This window comes from Tursiops truncatus, chromosome 2 (assembly GCF_011762595.2).
Source record: "Tursiops truncatus isolate mTurTru1 chromosome 2, mTurTru1.mat.Y, whole genome shotgun sequence".
Taxonomy (NCBI): Eukaryota; Metazoa; Chordata; class Mammalia; order Artiodactyla; family Delphinidae; genus Tursiops; species Tursiops truncatus.
The window spans coordinates 65959849-65977816 of record NC_047035.1 but is presented as its reverse complement, the minus strand read 5'-3'; the positions used below and the strand labels follow the sequence as shown (position 1 = coordinate 65977816).

General features: G+C 38.6%; 1 protein-coding gene across 1 annotated transcript in view; it reads left to right on the top strand.

Annotated features, from left to right (window-relative positions):
• The window catches only part of AKAP6 (A-kinase anchoring protein 6), a 578687-nt gene that overhangs the window by 329076 nt on the left and 231643 nt on the right, over nucleotides 1-17968 (top strand). The window contains exon 10 of the mRNA XM_033851195.2: nucleotides 1891-2013. Within this exon, the coding sequence (XP_033707086.1) occupies nucleotides 1891-2013 (123 nt within the window). The remainder of the gene's footprint in view (nucleotides 1-1890; nucleotides 2014-17968) is intronic.

The following is a 17968-nucleotide window of genomic DNA, read 5'->3' as shown; positions in this document are numbered from 1 at the left end:
AGTGAGTCGAACGTGTGTAAAATGTGCTTTTTATGTAGTGCAACATTGGATAGTGCCGTGAAGAAAATGTGATTTTTATAGTTGTCTTTGACTCTCCAGGTAAGTACATGGGAACTCAGAATATTAGAGAAAAAGACAGGTCAAATACTAAAAATAGAAACAAATTTGGGTATAGACAATTCTGATATGGACAGAGTACATTTCACAGGAAAATCCGGGAGCGTGTCCCAACTCTTTATTGCTTGTAAAACTTTTTCTAATGATTAAAATTACCTGAATTCAGTAGGCCAGTGCTTAGACATGCTTTATTTCAGCTGAAATTTTTACTTCAGTGATATTTATCATTTTATTCCCAGTAATGTCCAACAGTGTGCTTTACACAGAGTAGGTGCTTAATAAATATTTGTTAAAAGAATGAATGAGTGACCAATATATCTCTTGTACTAGGATTTGATTTATATTACAAAATAAGTAAAATTTTGTATTTTTTTCTCATTTTCCTATGTTGTTACTTATGTCAGCCTCATTTTCCTTCATTCACACCACAAAGCCTTTAGCAGAGCTTCTGAAAATGAGCATCAAATATTCGTTGTCTGCATCCAAATGTGAATTCTCCTCCACATTGCATAGTTCGGTATATAGAGTGGAGACTACTTGGTTTCTCTAAGAATAACCGTCTCATGATATGGGGATAGTAGTCAGTACACTGTCCACTACACAGAACACTGGTGACAGTACACACAGAAAGGGGCTGGGAGAGGTGGAGAAATAGCAGGTGACAAAGGTATCAAGAATCGGATGGACTACTGTTTCATTTGCTTTCATGATTTCTGTTTATATTTTTGTGGCTACACATGTAAGCAGGAGGGGAGGTGGAAAGCTAAGATTCCCCCTGATAGAGAGGAGTGTCTAGCTTTTTATTACAAGTTAACTCACAAGTTGAGCATTAAAATATTAATTAAAATTAATCAAAAGGTAAATCTGAAAAATGGGTTAAGTTCAATAGGGAAATAGTTCTCAAGCCATCTCAATGAGTTTACCTGTAGAAGCCTGTCCTTTCTCCTTTCTACCTCCAGGTGGTGCTGTTTACCCAGCCATGGCAAGCAGGTACCCAGCCCCGTTTCCTTCCCCTAAGGTTCACAGCTGGGCTTTCATTTTTTCAAAATATTTTCAGTTTCCACAGATGTGTTCTTTTAAATGGTCAATAAATTTTTATAACCACTATTTGAAAACTTGCAAGATTGTTGTGAATTGTGCTTCTTAACCAAGAATATTTTTTTTTATGTCCAGGACACACCCAGAGTTAGGCGTTTACATTTGTTCATTGGTCCTCTACCTTTCCTTGCTTCTTAGAACCCAGATTCAGTAACAGACATTTGGGCTGTTAGTAGAACTCATCACTCATCCAAGTCCCTTTAAACACTTTTGTAATTTAAAAATAGATTTCTAGTTCAATTAAGACACCTCAACTCCATGGGCTTCTGAGTAAAGAACACCATCTTTATAGGAGTACTTTTATCCCCCAAAGCCAATGAGTGTTCCTAGCAGACCTGACCTGATTTTTTGTTGAGGGAGCGCTTGCCAGACACCCAGAAATGTTTTGATGATTTGAGGTCACCTTTCCAATGACACCCTGCAGTCCAATCCAAATTCCTCAAAAAAAAGTGTTCCTAGGAAAAAACTAAGAGGGAGTCATGGACAGTTTCTTTCCATTTTAATAGATTTCAGTGGCAAGAATGGTGGGAATTTTGTTGTACAACGTGGAAATAGGATGGGAGTGCAATGTTATCAATTTTACCATCAACAAGGTTTGGAATTTTTAAGATTGGCTTTAAAAAATAACCAGTTAACATGCTTTTCTTGTCCTTTTTTCCTCTTTTCTGTCACAAGGGGTTCGTAAACAAGCTGGATGAATTTATTCAATGGTTAAACGAAGCCATGGAAACCACTGAGAATTGGACACCTCCCAAAGCAGAGACGGATGGCCTTAAACTGTACCTGGAGACGCACTTGGTAGGCAAGATTATGCTGCTCTTGCTGTTAGTTAGGGAAGGATTTTAATGTGCTACTTGTTTGTTTATGGAGAATATCAGTTTTACTTATCAGAAGTCATTATATGCTAATAAACCAAGTTTTAATGGGGTAAACTGCAGAAGCTGAAAATTTACAGGCATTTCAAGTAATACTATGAAATCTAAATCCTTCATATTTCAAGCTATTTTTTCAAAACTTTTTCCGTAAAGGTAAGTAATTATTTAAAAATATACCTTAGAAAATTTTACTAGACCTTTGCTCTCTAAAGTGACAATTGAAGGTTTTCCTCTTCTTAAAAAGAAAAAATGAAAGAGGTAATTTTGATGACCATTCTAAGTTTTCTAGAATTCTTGTAAAATTAATGAACCTCTCATTATCAAGAGAGTCTACTTTATCTGTTCTACATTGGGTTATTTTAATAAAATATTTAAAACGATGATCTCCATCATTTTTGCTGCTATGTGGGTTTTTCAGCATATAATTAATACAACTGTCATTACACTGGTCCCTGTGCACAGGGAAATCCATGGAGAGGAAGTAGAAAACACTTGGATGAATATGCTTCTGAATATGTTAGAAGCAAGAATTATAGACTGGGGGACATTTGATGAACCTCATGAGGTTTTTACTGAATGCTTCAAATGGCCGATATCAATTATGAAGGGGTGGAAACCAAGTAGTCGAGTGTGATAAAGCATGAAGAAAAAGCACGTTGTCATAGGAAATGAAAATTCAAGCTTTAAGGATCTCATCTTTATTCCTTTCACTGATAGCATAAAATCGACAAAGGCAATGAACACGAATCCTTGGGTACCCAACTGTGGGGCTGATTTTCTGCCCCTCTTACATACTCAGAATTTGGATTGAGTAAACAGTGTGTGGGAGTCCTGCATGTATGTTAGTTCACAGGGTTCCAGAACGGTTCCCTGTGATATTAAATGAGAGAAGGAGAGAGAGGGAGAAGAGAGAAGGAGAGAAGAGGGGGAAGACAGAGAGGATGTTTTAGTTTTTTGCTGCTTGTGTTTTCCAGTGTATTTTATATCATTGTAAGAAAAACAGCCTCAAAATCCTATTGCTGCATGCAGATGGTCTTGTGAAAGATTAAAAAAAAATCACAAAACTGGTAGAGGATGCTTCTGTTTTTAGAGACCTGGGTTGATGGTGTGTAAAAACGCCAGTGACCCTAACCACCTCTCTTGTACGTGGGTTTTTAAATACTGCCCTTAGCATTCAATTCCCTGTTGAGTAGAGCCTTGATTTTTTTTTTTTTAAAGAGGGCATTTCATAATAGCAAGATAAAGATATTCAATGCTTTATAAAGTAAATTGTATTAATTAGAATGTCAACTTTTCACTGGCATTGTTCTGACAGAAATTCTAATCTGTGTTTAAACAGGAGTATATGAACTTTATTTCACATTAAGTGTGCTGTCTTAATTTCTCTTGATTTAATATTTTATGGAAAACACACATTTTGTTTTTGAGGTCCCAGAGGGCATGGGGACACAAAGGGCACTTTAACACTAGACTATTTATTGAAATGAAAGCCAGGCTAGGAGAATATGAACGAAGGTCTCTTCTCTCTTTGGGAGTTGAGTGACACAACCTCTTTGTAACCAACGTGCACTCCTGGTCTCAAATCCGTACTACACAATTCTTTACTTAGCATCCCTGTGTTGGCCTCTGTCTCATTCTAGCCCAACACTATCCATTAGAACTTTCTGTGATGATGGAATATTCTATATTGCACATCCAATGTGCAATAACTAACCACACCTATCTACTGAGCACTTGAAATGTGGCTAGAGCAACTGAGGAAATGAATTTTCTAACTGTAATTAACTTATGTTTGCATTTAAATTGCCACATGTGGCTTGTGATGACTGTATTCTAGTCCTGTAAATTGTGGAACTCTTTACAGACGTAATGAATGGCAAGTATCCAGTACCTGCCTCATAATGGCATTCTCGGCCAGAATGTGAAAATCATTATCCCCTTTGCTGTGGATCTCTACCTCAGATCCACAACAAACAGCCCTTCTTAAAATGTTTATCTCTTAAAGAATAACCTTGTTCCCGCCTAATGGTCAACACTTCCTTGAATGAATTTTCTCCACCATCATGTCTGTATTAGTTGGGCTAGAGATAACATGGGAACATCTTTACCTCTGCTTTGTGAATAGTGAGGGACTGTAATCTCCAGATTTGTTCACTGTTGTTAACTCACAATCTCAGGGGCTGAAATTATGAATAATACTGTTTAACAGTTACTGAAGACCTACTGTGTGTGGATTGCCATTGAATGATACTTAAAGACAATTATTGAGTCACTGTTCTACTGCATGCTGTGTCTGCTAGTCTAGATACAGCCTGTTGTTTAAACATCTTTCAAACAAACTCTGAGTTACTGTCTATCTGAGCACAATGTCTCTCTACATATCTCCTGAGCAATATTGTCATTTATATTTTTTATTGTATTTCCTTACTGTGGTGCTGAGTTAATATTAAGTTATTCTTCTCCAAAGAAGGCAAAAAATATCTCTTTCCATAAAGAAAGTATACAACTGAGTCTAGAGATTTATATTTCTTAGTTCACACTGCATAAGTCATTACTGCTCCTTAATGAGTGGGCAAGAGGTATTTATTTGCAAGATTATCTAGTATGTAGACTTAGGTACATGAGTTTCATTAAACATCTCTATCGAGTCTATATTTTAAACATTAAACCAACAGATGTACAAGCCTCTGAGTCTGGTGTCTCCCCTGAGTTAATAATGTGTTAGAATAGTTGGCACCCTGCAATATTTATTATAAACAGAAGCAAATAAACAATAGAAAAATTTGTACATTTATATTTTGATACTTAATTCAATTCTTTTCCATAACAGTAACCAAGGGTTTTCACCAACACAAATCAATTAAACCTTCACAATACCTTTATGAGAGATATGAAGGAGCTTTATTCTAACTGTAAGAAATACTGTGAAATTGCGATGATACATCAATGATTTTCCATGATAATTAATCATCTGCTTGCAACCTGGCTGCTCCTTCAAAAATACAATTCCTATCTTTTTAGAAAATGACATTTGCAGGAAAATGTTTGAATTTTGCAAGTATTGAGCATATTGAACATTGCTCTTTGAAAACCACTTTTAAAATAGCATTGTATACATATGTTCTTGAATGGATTCCCTTCTTCTTCACCTCTGTCCACTTTTTTAACAGCTTCATTGAGGTATAATTGGCATACTAAATTGTATATACTTAACGTAAACAATTTCGCAAGTTTTGACAAATGTATACACCCATGAAACCGTCACCACAGTCAAGGTGGTGAACATATCCATCACCTCCAAAAGCCTCTTCATGACCCTTTGTAATTGCTCCCTCCCTTCCCTCTCAGCCTTTCCTTCATCCCTAAGTAATCAAGGGTCTACTTTCCATCACTGTTAGATTGTACTTTCTAGAATTTTGCATAAATGGAATCAAACAACATGTTCTCTTTCTCTCTCTATTTTTTTCTTCTTTGGTCTGGTTTCTTTCACCCAGCATACTTATTTTGATGTTGTATGTTCCAATTGTTCATTCATTTTTATTGCTGAATAGTATTCCATTGCATAGTTATAGCACAATTTGATTACCCATTCAACTGATGGTGGACACTAAGGTTGTTTCCCTCACCACCATTTTTATTGGCTAAAGAAGCAAAAGTCACCAAAAATTACATGTAAGTAGAAGCATCATAAATAGTTCTTTGCAGACTATTTAGATTTTTTTCCTTTGAAAGAATTTATATTATCTTCAGAGTTAGACTGCTGAAGAGTAAAGCAGCAGAGCATGACAGCAACTTCTGCCTCAAGAGATTACATTTCATGTCCGTTTGCTTCCGAAAAGATAACTGTCATCTCCCAAATAGTTTTTATCCATGCCTAATTCACAAAATGGTACCACATCATATGCAATCAATTGCAGGAAAACAAAGCAGAAGTTTTTTTTTTAAATCTGTAGCCAATCAGAGTATCTAGTAGGAGAAAGCAAAGTCAAACTGACACCAGACATCTGTGCGATAATTAGGAAAAAGAGCCAAGCATAAAGACCTGGCTTAAACTTGGGAGATAAATTTGCATAGGTAGCACCATGTCATGTTGGGCAAACATTAACCAACCACATAGAAATAGCCTTGGAAAAACAACATTCTTAATTCAATTTGATAAATGAGAAAACATGGGGGAAATGGTGATGATGAGTTCATATATGTTAAGCACCTGCGAGTGCCAGGCAGTTGTTTATGTGTTAGGAATACATGATGAATGAGTTTCGCTTCTTTCTTCTAGGGATTTGCAATCTAAGGGAGATGACCATAGAATAAATGTAGTCATCTTTGGACCCATAAATGATGAATGTAATATAATTTTGAGCAGTAAACTTCTTGTAGGATAAGCAAAGTACTGTTTGGAGCACAGAACAAAGTTTTATTGGTTCTTCCTCAGAGTAGGGAAGGCTCAGAGAGGTAATTTGATGTAGACCTCACAGGCCATATATGATTTGTTGGATAAAGAGGGGAGGAGAGGAGATGGGAGGAAATTTTATGGGCAAGTAAGGGAGGTGGGGTGAGCCATCTGGTGTGGCTGAGGCAAAGTTGTGTCCTCCAGGTTAGGGCTGGGTGGTAAAAGAGATTGAATGTCCTTTTAATGGATTGAACTTTTCTCTGAGGGCAAAGGGGACTCATTGAAGGTTTGATTTTATTTTAAAACAGGAGAGTGACAAGAATCAACTGTAAATTCCATGGGGGGAGGGTCAGCTTGCCATAGATTAACTGGATAAATCCATGGCTTAAATGAGAGAATAACAATGGGCATAATGGAAAATGGATTGGAGTATAACAATCTGCCCTTGAAGGGTCTGAAATTTTTTCCTCATTCCTTATTGTGTCATTACTCTAAGTACTTATAAAAACAGACTGAATTAAACTAATAATATGACTGGCTAACAAAAGCTCAGTACAGATGTCTTCCTGCCATCTATATTTAGGTATTTATATCATTTTTTTTAAATAGCTTTCATTTGTATCATAAGAAAAACAATATACTTCTCACAAAGTTTTTAGTCATACCAGAAAATTTCCCAAAATACATTCAGCTGTGTTTCTTTTGCTTGCCCTTCTGTGTCTACCTGTGTTCCATTTCTCATTGCTTGAAGTGAAGAGATGACAGGCTCTCCGTTTTCCCACTTTCCGGTGCCCACCTCTCCCTGCCTACCCTCCTCTGCTGAGAGGACAGGCAGCTCTGGCCCAAGAAAGCTGAGCTTCACAACACGAGCAGCTACCACATGCCTGTACTCTTCAGTTAACAACAGACACTCGATCGCGCTTCAAAAGCCTGAGTTGTCTCAATTTGGCTGCCACCTCCCCTCAGCCTTGCTGAGTAGGGCTGGTGGCCTCATAGGAGCTTTGAAGTTCCATTTGCTTGTCACCCTTGATTCCTGTCAGTTTAAGGTGAGTAGCTGAGAGTTTAGCAGGGAGAAGCATTACTTCTGTTTGAGGGATTTGAGATACTCGACTCCCAGCCTTGAGTTACTTAACTTTGGTAGCTTGTGGATGGAAAGATCTGCTGGAAATTTATAGCACTTAGGCATTTTGAGGTTGATGCCTGGGGAGAGGAGGCTCATCTTGGACATGTGAAAGTCCTGGACCACATTCTTTTGCTCATATAACTTATTCTGTGCATCAAGGAGACAAATAGTGTTGTCTTCCCTTTTCAGTTAAAAAGGATCCCTGAACTGTTCCAAGCACCTGGGAACATACTTTTTGCCTGACTCAATTTTGAGACTCTTGTTCCCATCATTTTAAAAATTGCTGTCGGAGATTGGTTCAAGGTGGCGGAGTAGAAGGATGTGCACTAACTCCCTCTTGCGAGAGCACCGGAATCACAACTAACAGCTGAACAATCATCAACAGGAAGACACTGGAACTCACCAAAAAAGATACCCCACATCCAAAGACAAAGGAGAAGCCACAATGAGACGGTAGGAGGGGCGCATCACAATAAAATAAAATCCCATAACTGCTGGGTGGGTGACTCACAAACTGGAGAACACTTATGCCACAGAAGTCCACCCACTGGAGTGAAGGTTCTGAGCCCCACATCAGGCTTCCCAACCTGGGGGTCCGGCAACAGGAGGAGGAATTCCTAGAGAATCAGACTTTGAAGGATAGTGGGATTTGATTACAGGACTTCTACAGGACTGGGGGAAACAGAGACTCCACTCTTGGAGGGCATACACCAAGTAGTGTGTGCATTGGGACCCAGGGGAAGAAGCAGTGACCCCAGAGGAGACTGAACCAGCCCTACCTGCTAGTGTTGGAGGGTCTCCTGCAGAGGCGGGGGTGACTGTGGCTCACTGTGAGGACAAGGATACTGGCAACGGAAGTTCTGGGAAGTACTCCTTGGCAGGAGCCCTCCCAGAGTCTGCCATTAGCCCCACCAAAGAGTTGGGTAGCCTCCAGTGTTGGGTCGCCTCAAGCCAAACAACTAACATGGAGGGAACCCAGCCCCACCCATCAGCAGAGAAGCAGATTAAAGTTTTACTGAGCTCTGCCCACCAGAGCAACACCCAGCTCTACCCACCACCAGTCCCTTCCATCAGGAAACTTGCACAAGCCTCTTAGATAGATAGCCTCATCCACAAGAGGGCAGACAGCAGAAGCAAGAACTACAATCCTGCAACCTGTGGAACAAAAACCACATTCACAGAAAGATAGACAAGATGAAAAGTCAGAGGGCTATGAACCAGATGAAGGAACAAGATAAAACCCCAGAAAAACAACTAAATGAAGTGGAGATAGGAAACCTTCCAGAAAAAGAATTCAGAATAATGATAGTGAAAATGATCCAGGACCTTGGAAAAAGAATAGAGGCAAAGATCGAGAGGATGCAAGAAATGTTTAACACAGACCTAGAAGAATTAAAAAAGAAACACTAGAAGAATTAAAGAACAAACAAACAGAGATGAACAGTACATTAACTGAAATGAAAAATACAGTAGAAGGAATTAATAGCAGAATAACTGAGGCAGAAGAACGGATAAGTGACCTGGAAGACAGAATGGTGGAATTCACTGCCGCAGAATAGAATAAAGAAAAAAGAATGAAAAGAAATGAAGACAGCCTAAGAGACTTCTGGGGCAACAATAAATGCAACAACATTCGCACGATAGAGGGTCCCAGAAGGAGAAGAGAGAGAGAAAGGACCCAAGAAAATATTTGAAGAGATTATAGTTGAAAACTTCCCAAACAAGGGAAGGGAAATAGCCACCCAAGTCCAGGAAGCACAAAGAGTCCTAGGCAGGATAAATCCAAGGAGAAACATACCGAGACACATAGTAATCAAATTGACAAAAATTAAAGACAAAGAAAAATTAATGAAAGCAACAAGGGTAAAACGACGAATAACATACAAGGGAACTCCCATAAGGTTAACAGCTGATTTCTCAGCAGGAACTCTACAAGCCAGAAGAGAGAGGCATGATATATTTGAAGTGAAGAAAGGGAAGAACCTGCAACCAAGATTACTCTACTCGGCAAGGATCTCATTGAGATTCGACGGAGAAATCAAAAGTTTTACAGACAAGCAAAAGCTAAGAGATTTCAGCAACACCAAACCAACTCTACAACAAATGCTAAAGGAACTTCTCTAAGTGGGAAACACAAAAAAAGAAAAGGACCTACAAAAACAAACCCAAAACAAGTAAGAAAATGGTAATAGGAACATACATATTGATAATTACCTTAAACATGAATGGATTAAATGCTCCAACCAAAAGACACAAGCTCGCTGAATGGATACAAAAACAAGACCCATATATATGCTGTCTACAAGGGACCCACTTCCGACCTAGGGACACATACAGACTGAAAGTGAGGGGATGGAAAAAGTTATTCCATGCAAATGGAAATCAAGGGAAAGCTGGAGTAGCATTACTCATATCAGATAAAACAGACTTTAAAATAAAGAATGTTACAAGAGACAAGGAAGGACACTACATAATGATCAAGGGATAAATCTAAGAAGAAGATATAACAATTATATATGCACCCAACGTAGGAATACCTCAATACATAAGGCAACTGCTAATAGCTATAAAAGAGGAAATCGACAGTAACACAATAACAGTGGAGGACTTTAACAGCTCACTTACACCAATGGACAGATCATCCAGACAGAAAATTAATAAGGAAGCACAAGCTTTAAATGACACATTAAACAAGATGGACTTTATTGATATTTATAGGACATTCCATCTAAAAACAGAAGATTAATCTTTCTTCTCAAGTGCAAACAGAACATTCTCCAGGATAGATCACATCTTGGGTCACAAATCAAGCCCTAGTAAATTTAAGAAAGTTGAAATCGTATCAAGCATCTTTTCTGACCACAACACTATGAGATTAGAAATCAATTACAGGGAAAAAAACGTAAAAAACACAAACACATGGAGGCTAAACAATATGTTATTACATAACCAAGAGATTGCTGAAGAAATCAAAGAGGAAATAAAAAAATGTCTAGAGACAAATGACAAAACATGATGATCCAAAACCTATGGGAAGCAGCAAAAGCAGTTCTAGAGGGAAGTTTATAGCAATACAAGCCTACCTCAATAAACAAGAAAAATCTCAAATAAACAATCTAACCTTACACCTAAAGGAACTAGAGAAAGAAGAACAAACTAAAGCAAAGTTAGTAGAAGGAAAGAAATCATAAAGATCAGAGCAGAAATAAATGAAATAGAAACACAGAAAACAATAGCAAAGAACAATAAAACAAAAAGCTGGTTCTTTGAGAAGATAAACAAAATTGATAAACCATTAGCCAGAGTCATCAAGAAAAAGAGGGAAAGGACTCAAATCAATAAAATTAGGAATGAAAAAGGAGACGTTACAACAGACACAGCAGAAATACAAAACATCCTAAGAGACTACTACAAGCAACTCTATGCCAATAAAATGGACAACCTGGAAGAAATGGACAAATTCTTAGAAAGGTATAACCTTCCAAGACTGAACAAAGAAGAAATAGAAAATACGAACAGACCAACCACAAGTAATGAAATGGAAACTGTGATTAAAAATCTTCCAACAAACAAAAGTCCAGGACCAGATGGCTTCACAGGTGAATTCTATAAAACATTTAGAGAAGAGCTACACCCGTCCTTTCAAACTCTTCCAAAAAATTGTAGAGGAAGGAACACTCCCAAACTTATTCTATGAGGCCACCATCACCCTGATACCAAAACCAGACAAAGATACTACAAAAAAAGAAAATTAAACACCAATATCACTGACGAATATAGATACAAAAATCCTCAACAGAATAGTAGCAAACAGAATCCAATAACACATTAAAAGAATCATACACCATGATCAAGTGGGATTTATCCTAGGGATGCAAGGATTCTTCAATATACACAGTTCACTTAATGTGATAAACCATATTAACAATGTGATCATCTCAATAGATGCAGAAAGACCTTTTGACAAAATTCAACACCCATTTATGATTAAAACTCTCCAGAAAGTGGGCATACAGAGAACCTCCCTCAACATAATAAAGGCCATATACGACAAACTCACAGCAAACATCATTCTCAATGGTGAAAAACTGAAACCATTTCCTCTAAGATCAAGAATAAGACAAGGATGTCTACTCTCACCACTGTTATGCAACATAGTTTTGGAAGTCCTAGCCACAGCAATCAGAGAAGAAAAAGAAATAAAAGTATACAAATTGGAAAAGAAGAAGTAAAACTGCCACTGTTTGCAGATGACATGATACTATACATAGAGAATCCTAAAGATGCTACCAGAAAACTACTAGAGCTAATCAATGAATTTGGTGAACTAGCAGGATACAAAATTAATGCACAGAAATCTCTTGCATTCCTATACACTAATGATGAAAAATCTGAAAGAGAAATTAAGGAAACACTGCCATTTATTGTTGCAACAAAAAGAATAAAATACCTAGGAATAAACCTACTTAAAGAGACAAAAGACCTGTATGCAGAAAACTATAAGACACTGGTGAAAGAAATTAAAGATGATAGAAACAGATGGAGAGGTATACCATGTTCTTGGATTGGAAGAATCAATATTGTGAAAATGACTGTATTACCCAAAGCAGTCTACAGATTCAATGCAATCCCTATCAAATTACCAATGGCATTTTTCACAGAACTAGAACAAAAAATCTTAAAATTTGTATGGAGACACAAAAGACACTGAATAGCCAAAGCTGTCTTTAGGGAAAAAAACAGAGCTGGAGGAATCAGACTCCCTGACTTCAGACTATACTACAAAGCTACAGTAATCAAGACAATATGGTACTGGTACAAAAACAGAAATATAGATCAATGGAATAGGATAGAAAGTCCAGATATAAACCCACGCACCTATGGTCACCTAATCTATGACAAAGGAGGCAAGGATATACAATGGAGAAAAGACAGTCTCCTCAATAAGTGGTGCTGGGAAACCTGGACAGCTACATGTAAAATAATGAAATTAGAACACTCCCTAACACCATACACAAAAGTAAACTCAAAATGGATTCAAGACCTAAATGTAAGACCAGACACTATAAAACACTTAGGGGAAAAGACAGTAAGAACACTCTTTGACATAAATCACAGCAAGATCTTTTTCAGTCCACCTCCTAGAGTAACGGGAATAAAAACAAAAATAAACCAATGAGACCTAATGAAACTTAAAAGCTTTTGCAAAGCAAAGGAAACTACAAACAAGACAAAAAGACAACCCTCAGAATGGGAGAAAATATTTGCAAATGTATCAACCGACAAAGGTTTAATCTCCAAAATATATAAACAGCTCATGCAGCTCAATATTAAAAAAACAAACAACCCAGTGAAAAAATGGGCCAAAGACATAAGTAGACATTTCTTCAAAGAAGACATACAGGTAGCCAAGAAGCACATGAAAACGTGCTCAACATCACTAATTATTAGAGAAATGCTAATCAAAACTACAGTGAAGTATCAGCTCACACCAGTTAGGATGGGCATCATCAGAAAATCTACAAACAACAAATGCTGGAGAGAGTATGCAGTAAAGGGAACCCTCTTGCACTGTTGGTGGGAATGTAAGTTGATACAACCACCATGGAGAAACAGTGTGGAGGTTCCTTAAAAAACTAAAAATAGATTTACCTTATGACCCAGCAATCCCACTCCTGGGCATATACCCTGAGAAAACCATAATTCAAAAAGACACATTCACCCCAATATTCATTGCAGCACTATTTATAGTAGCCAGGTCATGGAAGCAACCTAAATGCCCATCGACAGACAAATGGATAAAGAAGATGTGGTTCATACATACAATTGAATATTACGTAGCCATAAAAAGGAACGAAATTGGGTCATTTGTAGAGACGTGGGTAGATCTAGGGACTGTCGTACGGAGTGAAGTAAGTCAGAAAGAGAAATACAAATATCGTATATTAACGCATATATGTGGAGCCTAGAAAAATGGTACAGATGAACCAGTTTGCAGGGCAGAAATAGAGACACCGATGTAGAGGACAAACGTATGGACACCAAGAGGGGAAAGTGGCGGTGGTGTGATGAATTTGGAGATTGGGATTGACATGTATACACTAATATGCATAAAATGGATAACTAATAAGAGCCTGCTGTATAAAAAAATAAATAAAATAATTTTAAAAAGATAAAAATTGCTGTCACCCAGACATTTTACCGATTTATTACTTTATTCTTTTTCTTTAGAATGTGATGACTGTTTTAAAGTAGAATGACAGAGAAATACTGGATTTATTGAGCACTTGCTATTTAGGGTGGTGGCATGCTAAACACTGAAGAGACAGTTTGCAGACTGCCTTGTACTATAGGGTTTATGCACGATCGAAGGACACCATGTATGGACAAGAGCCAGTGTGTGACCTAACTCACTTGAGCCAGGATGCTGTCACCCACTATCTGTCTCCCTGTATAGACCCATGTGCAGATCTTACTTATCTACTGTGTTACATGGAATTTTGGAATCTTGAAGCAATTCACCTGGCACAAATGATATTAAGATAAAAGTTTCAGGCCTGAAACAGATCTTTACTCTAGCCAGAAAAATGCCTGTCATATCTACTGAAGGTTGTTGTGAAGATCGCATAAACCTGTTGTAAGTGAGGATGCTTTGTTCATTTTGAGGGAGTTGTGCACACCCCTCGGAGCCCCTGAGAACAGGTGGTGTGAGAATCTCGGGTGTTCCTAGAGAGGTTGAATCTCTCCCCACCTACCCTGCCCTAATGATTCACCTGTGACTGTCACCTCCTTGAGGGACTGCTTGTGTCTTTTTGGTGTCTGCTCTGACACCCTGCCCTGCACATGCATAATAAGTACTAAACAAATCTGTTAAATGAATAAATGAGCACTTGTAAAAACAGTGTTACAACCATTACAGCAGCAAATTATAGCTAATATTATAAATCATCAAACAATAACTGAGAATGTCTGCAAGGTAAATTATTTCCTCTACAGTTTCCAAATCAAAATGGACTCTGGTCACAGAGCTTTCTGGGTATTGTCTGGTATATTTGTGACAAGAAAAACACCTATGGAGGGAAAAAATAGGATAGTTTCTTCTGCTTTCAGGGTGTAATTCATCCCCTTTGGCAAAAAACACAAGGAAAATAAAATGTTAACTCAGATATTAGAAAGGTTAAAATTCCACAGGTTAACATTACTATTTCAAAAGATGAAGACTGTATGACTACACAGGATGTTAATGACTTGACATTACGAAATTTATTAAATTTATTTTTAAAGCAATTTGGTTCCCCCTCTCAAATGCACGAAGCATCTGGGAGTTGGAATAGATCTTCCCCAGGCTGCCAAACAAATTTTTAATGAAACTGGAGTCCTTCAGGGATTGTCCTAAATCCACATAATATTCTTAGGTCTTGATGTTTGCACTGGGACCTGTATATTAACAGATGTACGTGTGAATAATATACTTATATCCATCCATCACCTTGGTGACTCCACATCTGTAGGGGCTGCTGCACATCAATTATTCCACCGCAGGAGGTAGAGAGATATTTGGGCCAGCATTGACCTCTTTTTCAATTAGGGCCTCAGAGCAGTGTGTTCTGGAAGTGACATGGTCCCTTTAGACAGAACCTCTGCAAATCCATTTGGCCTAATGTGGCCATGCTAGGAAGTCAATGTGATTACCTGTGCCAGGTGTGGAGGTAGCATGCAGAAAAGCAAATGAAAATTTGGTCACTAAGAGGCACCATCAACATTCAGGATCTCTCCCATCTATCTAATCCTTGAATAAGATATTAGCAAGTCTATCAAAAAAAGAATGCCAGCCTTAGTAAAATATATTTACCTTCCACAAAAAAATGCAGCTGCTTGTTTGAAAGAAATTGTGATTTGGTTGAGGAGCTAAATTCACTTTCGAATGCTTGGAAATGTTTTTATTATCTGCGGTTTCAGGAAAAAAAATGTTTCCTCAGGAAGAACAAGGGTTTTTGTCTTCACATCTTAGTGCCTTTTTTAAAAAAAGGAAAACAATGTTTTTATAATGCTTATCTTTTTGTTCATGAACTTGGAACATCTTTCTCAAGAGTACATAGTGCTTTCAGTTTTTTAAAGCTTCTGATATTATACATGGTGGTGTGTTGCATATTGTCGTAACCAATAAATCAATGACAAATGTAGCCACTTCATTTTGTTGGGGAGATATATAATTGTGGTGGTGGCTGACCATTTATTTAATTATGTGGTAAGTACCATATGATGAGAGGGTAAAGTTAAATTGATGATTTGGGCTATCTCAGCCAGGGTACAGTTTACATGGCAATTACACCGGGATCATCTAAGTGTAATTGGCAAGTAATTTTGTAAGCGAAGGAACATGACAGCTCATTTACATGGCGTTCAATGAGTAAAATTTGGGGACATTTATCAACCACTTCCAAGTGAAGAGTGATTGCACCAATATAGCCCAAAATACTATAGGCAGCATTTTGAAAGCTTCGTGGAAGGTTTTTGGTACGAATCTTCATTCATTTGCTCCTTGAACATTTATTAGGTGTGTGCTGTGTGCCAGGCACTGTCCTAGGCATTGAAGATACAAGCACAAATGAAAAGTGAAGTTCTACTTTCAACTCATGGGGGGGAAGCAGACCCATCATCAGTAGTTATACAACAGTGTAGTAAGTAGAGGTTCGAGCTCTGCAGTCACTGTGGATGCTGAGGAGGGGAAACCAGGAGGCTGGAAGATGGTCCGGGAAAACTTGCTAGCAAGGGTGACACCTGGGATGAATTTTAAAGGATGAGCAGGGCCGAGCCAGGGGAGGGGAAAAAGGACTTTTCAGGCAGAGGTGCAAGCGAGAGCAGAATCTTAGAGGACCAAGATGACTGATGGGAGCTGGTGCATTTCAAGGCAGACCTGGGACCCAAGAGGCAGCCTTGAGTGGGATCCCAGAGACTCTGTAGGTCATGCCGGAGGCTGGACCTTATCCTGCAACCTGGGGAAGACATCGGAGGCATTTAACAAGAGTTGTTTTGTAGACAGAACATTCTGTGTAATAAAATGTTTTTATTGAGCTATTACAATATGCCAGGCTCTGTTCTACAGGTATCAAGGCATTTCATCCTCACAGCAACCCCATGAGATAGGCACTGACATATCCCCCTTTTTACCTTTGAAGAAACTGAGTACAAAGAGATTGCCCCGAGCTACACAGGGGATGATGGAGGAGCCAGGATTTGAACCCAGACTTGCCCAGCTCCAGAGCCCATGCTTGTCCCCAGCACCCACACCATGTCATTAGTCCCCTTGATATAATCAACTGCAGCCTCCTGTTTTTAAGACACGCATTCCCCACCTCCTGTCCCCGCCGCTAGACTGTGAGCTCTATGAGGCCAGGAACTATATTTATCTTGCTCACAGCCACATCCCTCAAGCTTAGGATGATTGCCTGCACCTTCATAGGCATGCCACAAATAAAGAAAAAAATGTAGTTTTGAGGGGGTCATGACTGGAGGCTGTTGAAGTCAGCCTGGCAAGGGATGATGATGAGGGCCTGAATCTAAGGCAGTGTTAGTTGATACAGAGAGGTGAGGATAGAGAAATAAATTGTCAGGGCTTGGTGATTGACTGGACGTGTGGATTTTGTTGGCATATCCTCACAGTGTTTCTGATCTCCAACTCCTACGCTGGAGAGATGACTTGGCAAAAGAATCCGAAGCTGAGGGAAGCTTGTGCTCCTATTCACAGAGCTCTCAAATTCCTGAGAAGAAACGTTGCGGACTCAGGATGAGAAGTTAGAAGAAACTTCCCTGGAGATAGTTAAAAATAGAATGAACACATCTGCCTGGGATGTGGAGGGACAGAGCTGCCCTAGGGTAGATGAATAGTTAGACGGCCTTTGGGATTTTTCCCGCTTTGAAAATTTTCTGCTTTAGAATAAAAATTCTCCTGAGCCACCTGTGCTTAACTGTGTGGCTTAAAGATAAAATCGAAGTGTCCAAGAAATGGAAAATATTGAGTCCAAATGCCTGGATTGTAGGTAAAGAAACAGAAGCCCAGAAGGGTTAGATGACTTGTCCAAGGGCACACAAAAGGAAGACTCAGATCCCTGCTCTCTGGACTCTCAGAGAGCAGCATCTGTGTTTGGGTGCCCCCCTGTGCTGGGTGGTGGCCCCAAAGCAAAGAGAACCTGGTATCTGTACTTGAGGAGTTCAGAGAGGCTCAACAGTAAGTGCCACAAAGTACCACTTGCTACACAGAACATTTGGAAAATAGAGAAAATGAATTTTAAAAGTCTATAATGATTTTTCTTTAGCCCCACTCATTGCCAAGCACTGCTTCAATGCTTTACAACCATTGTC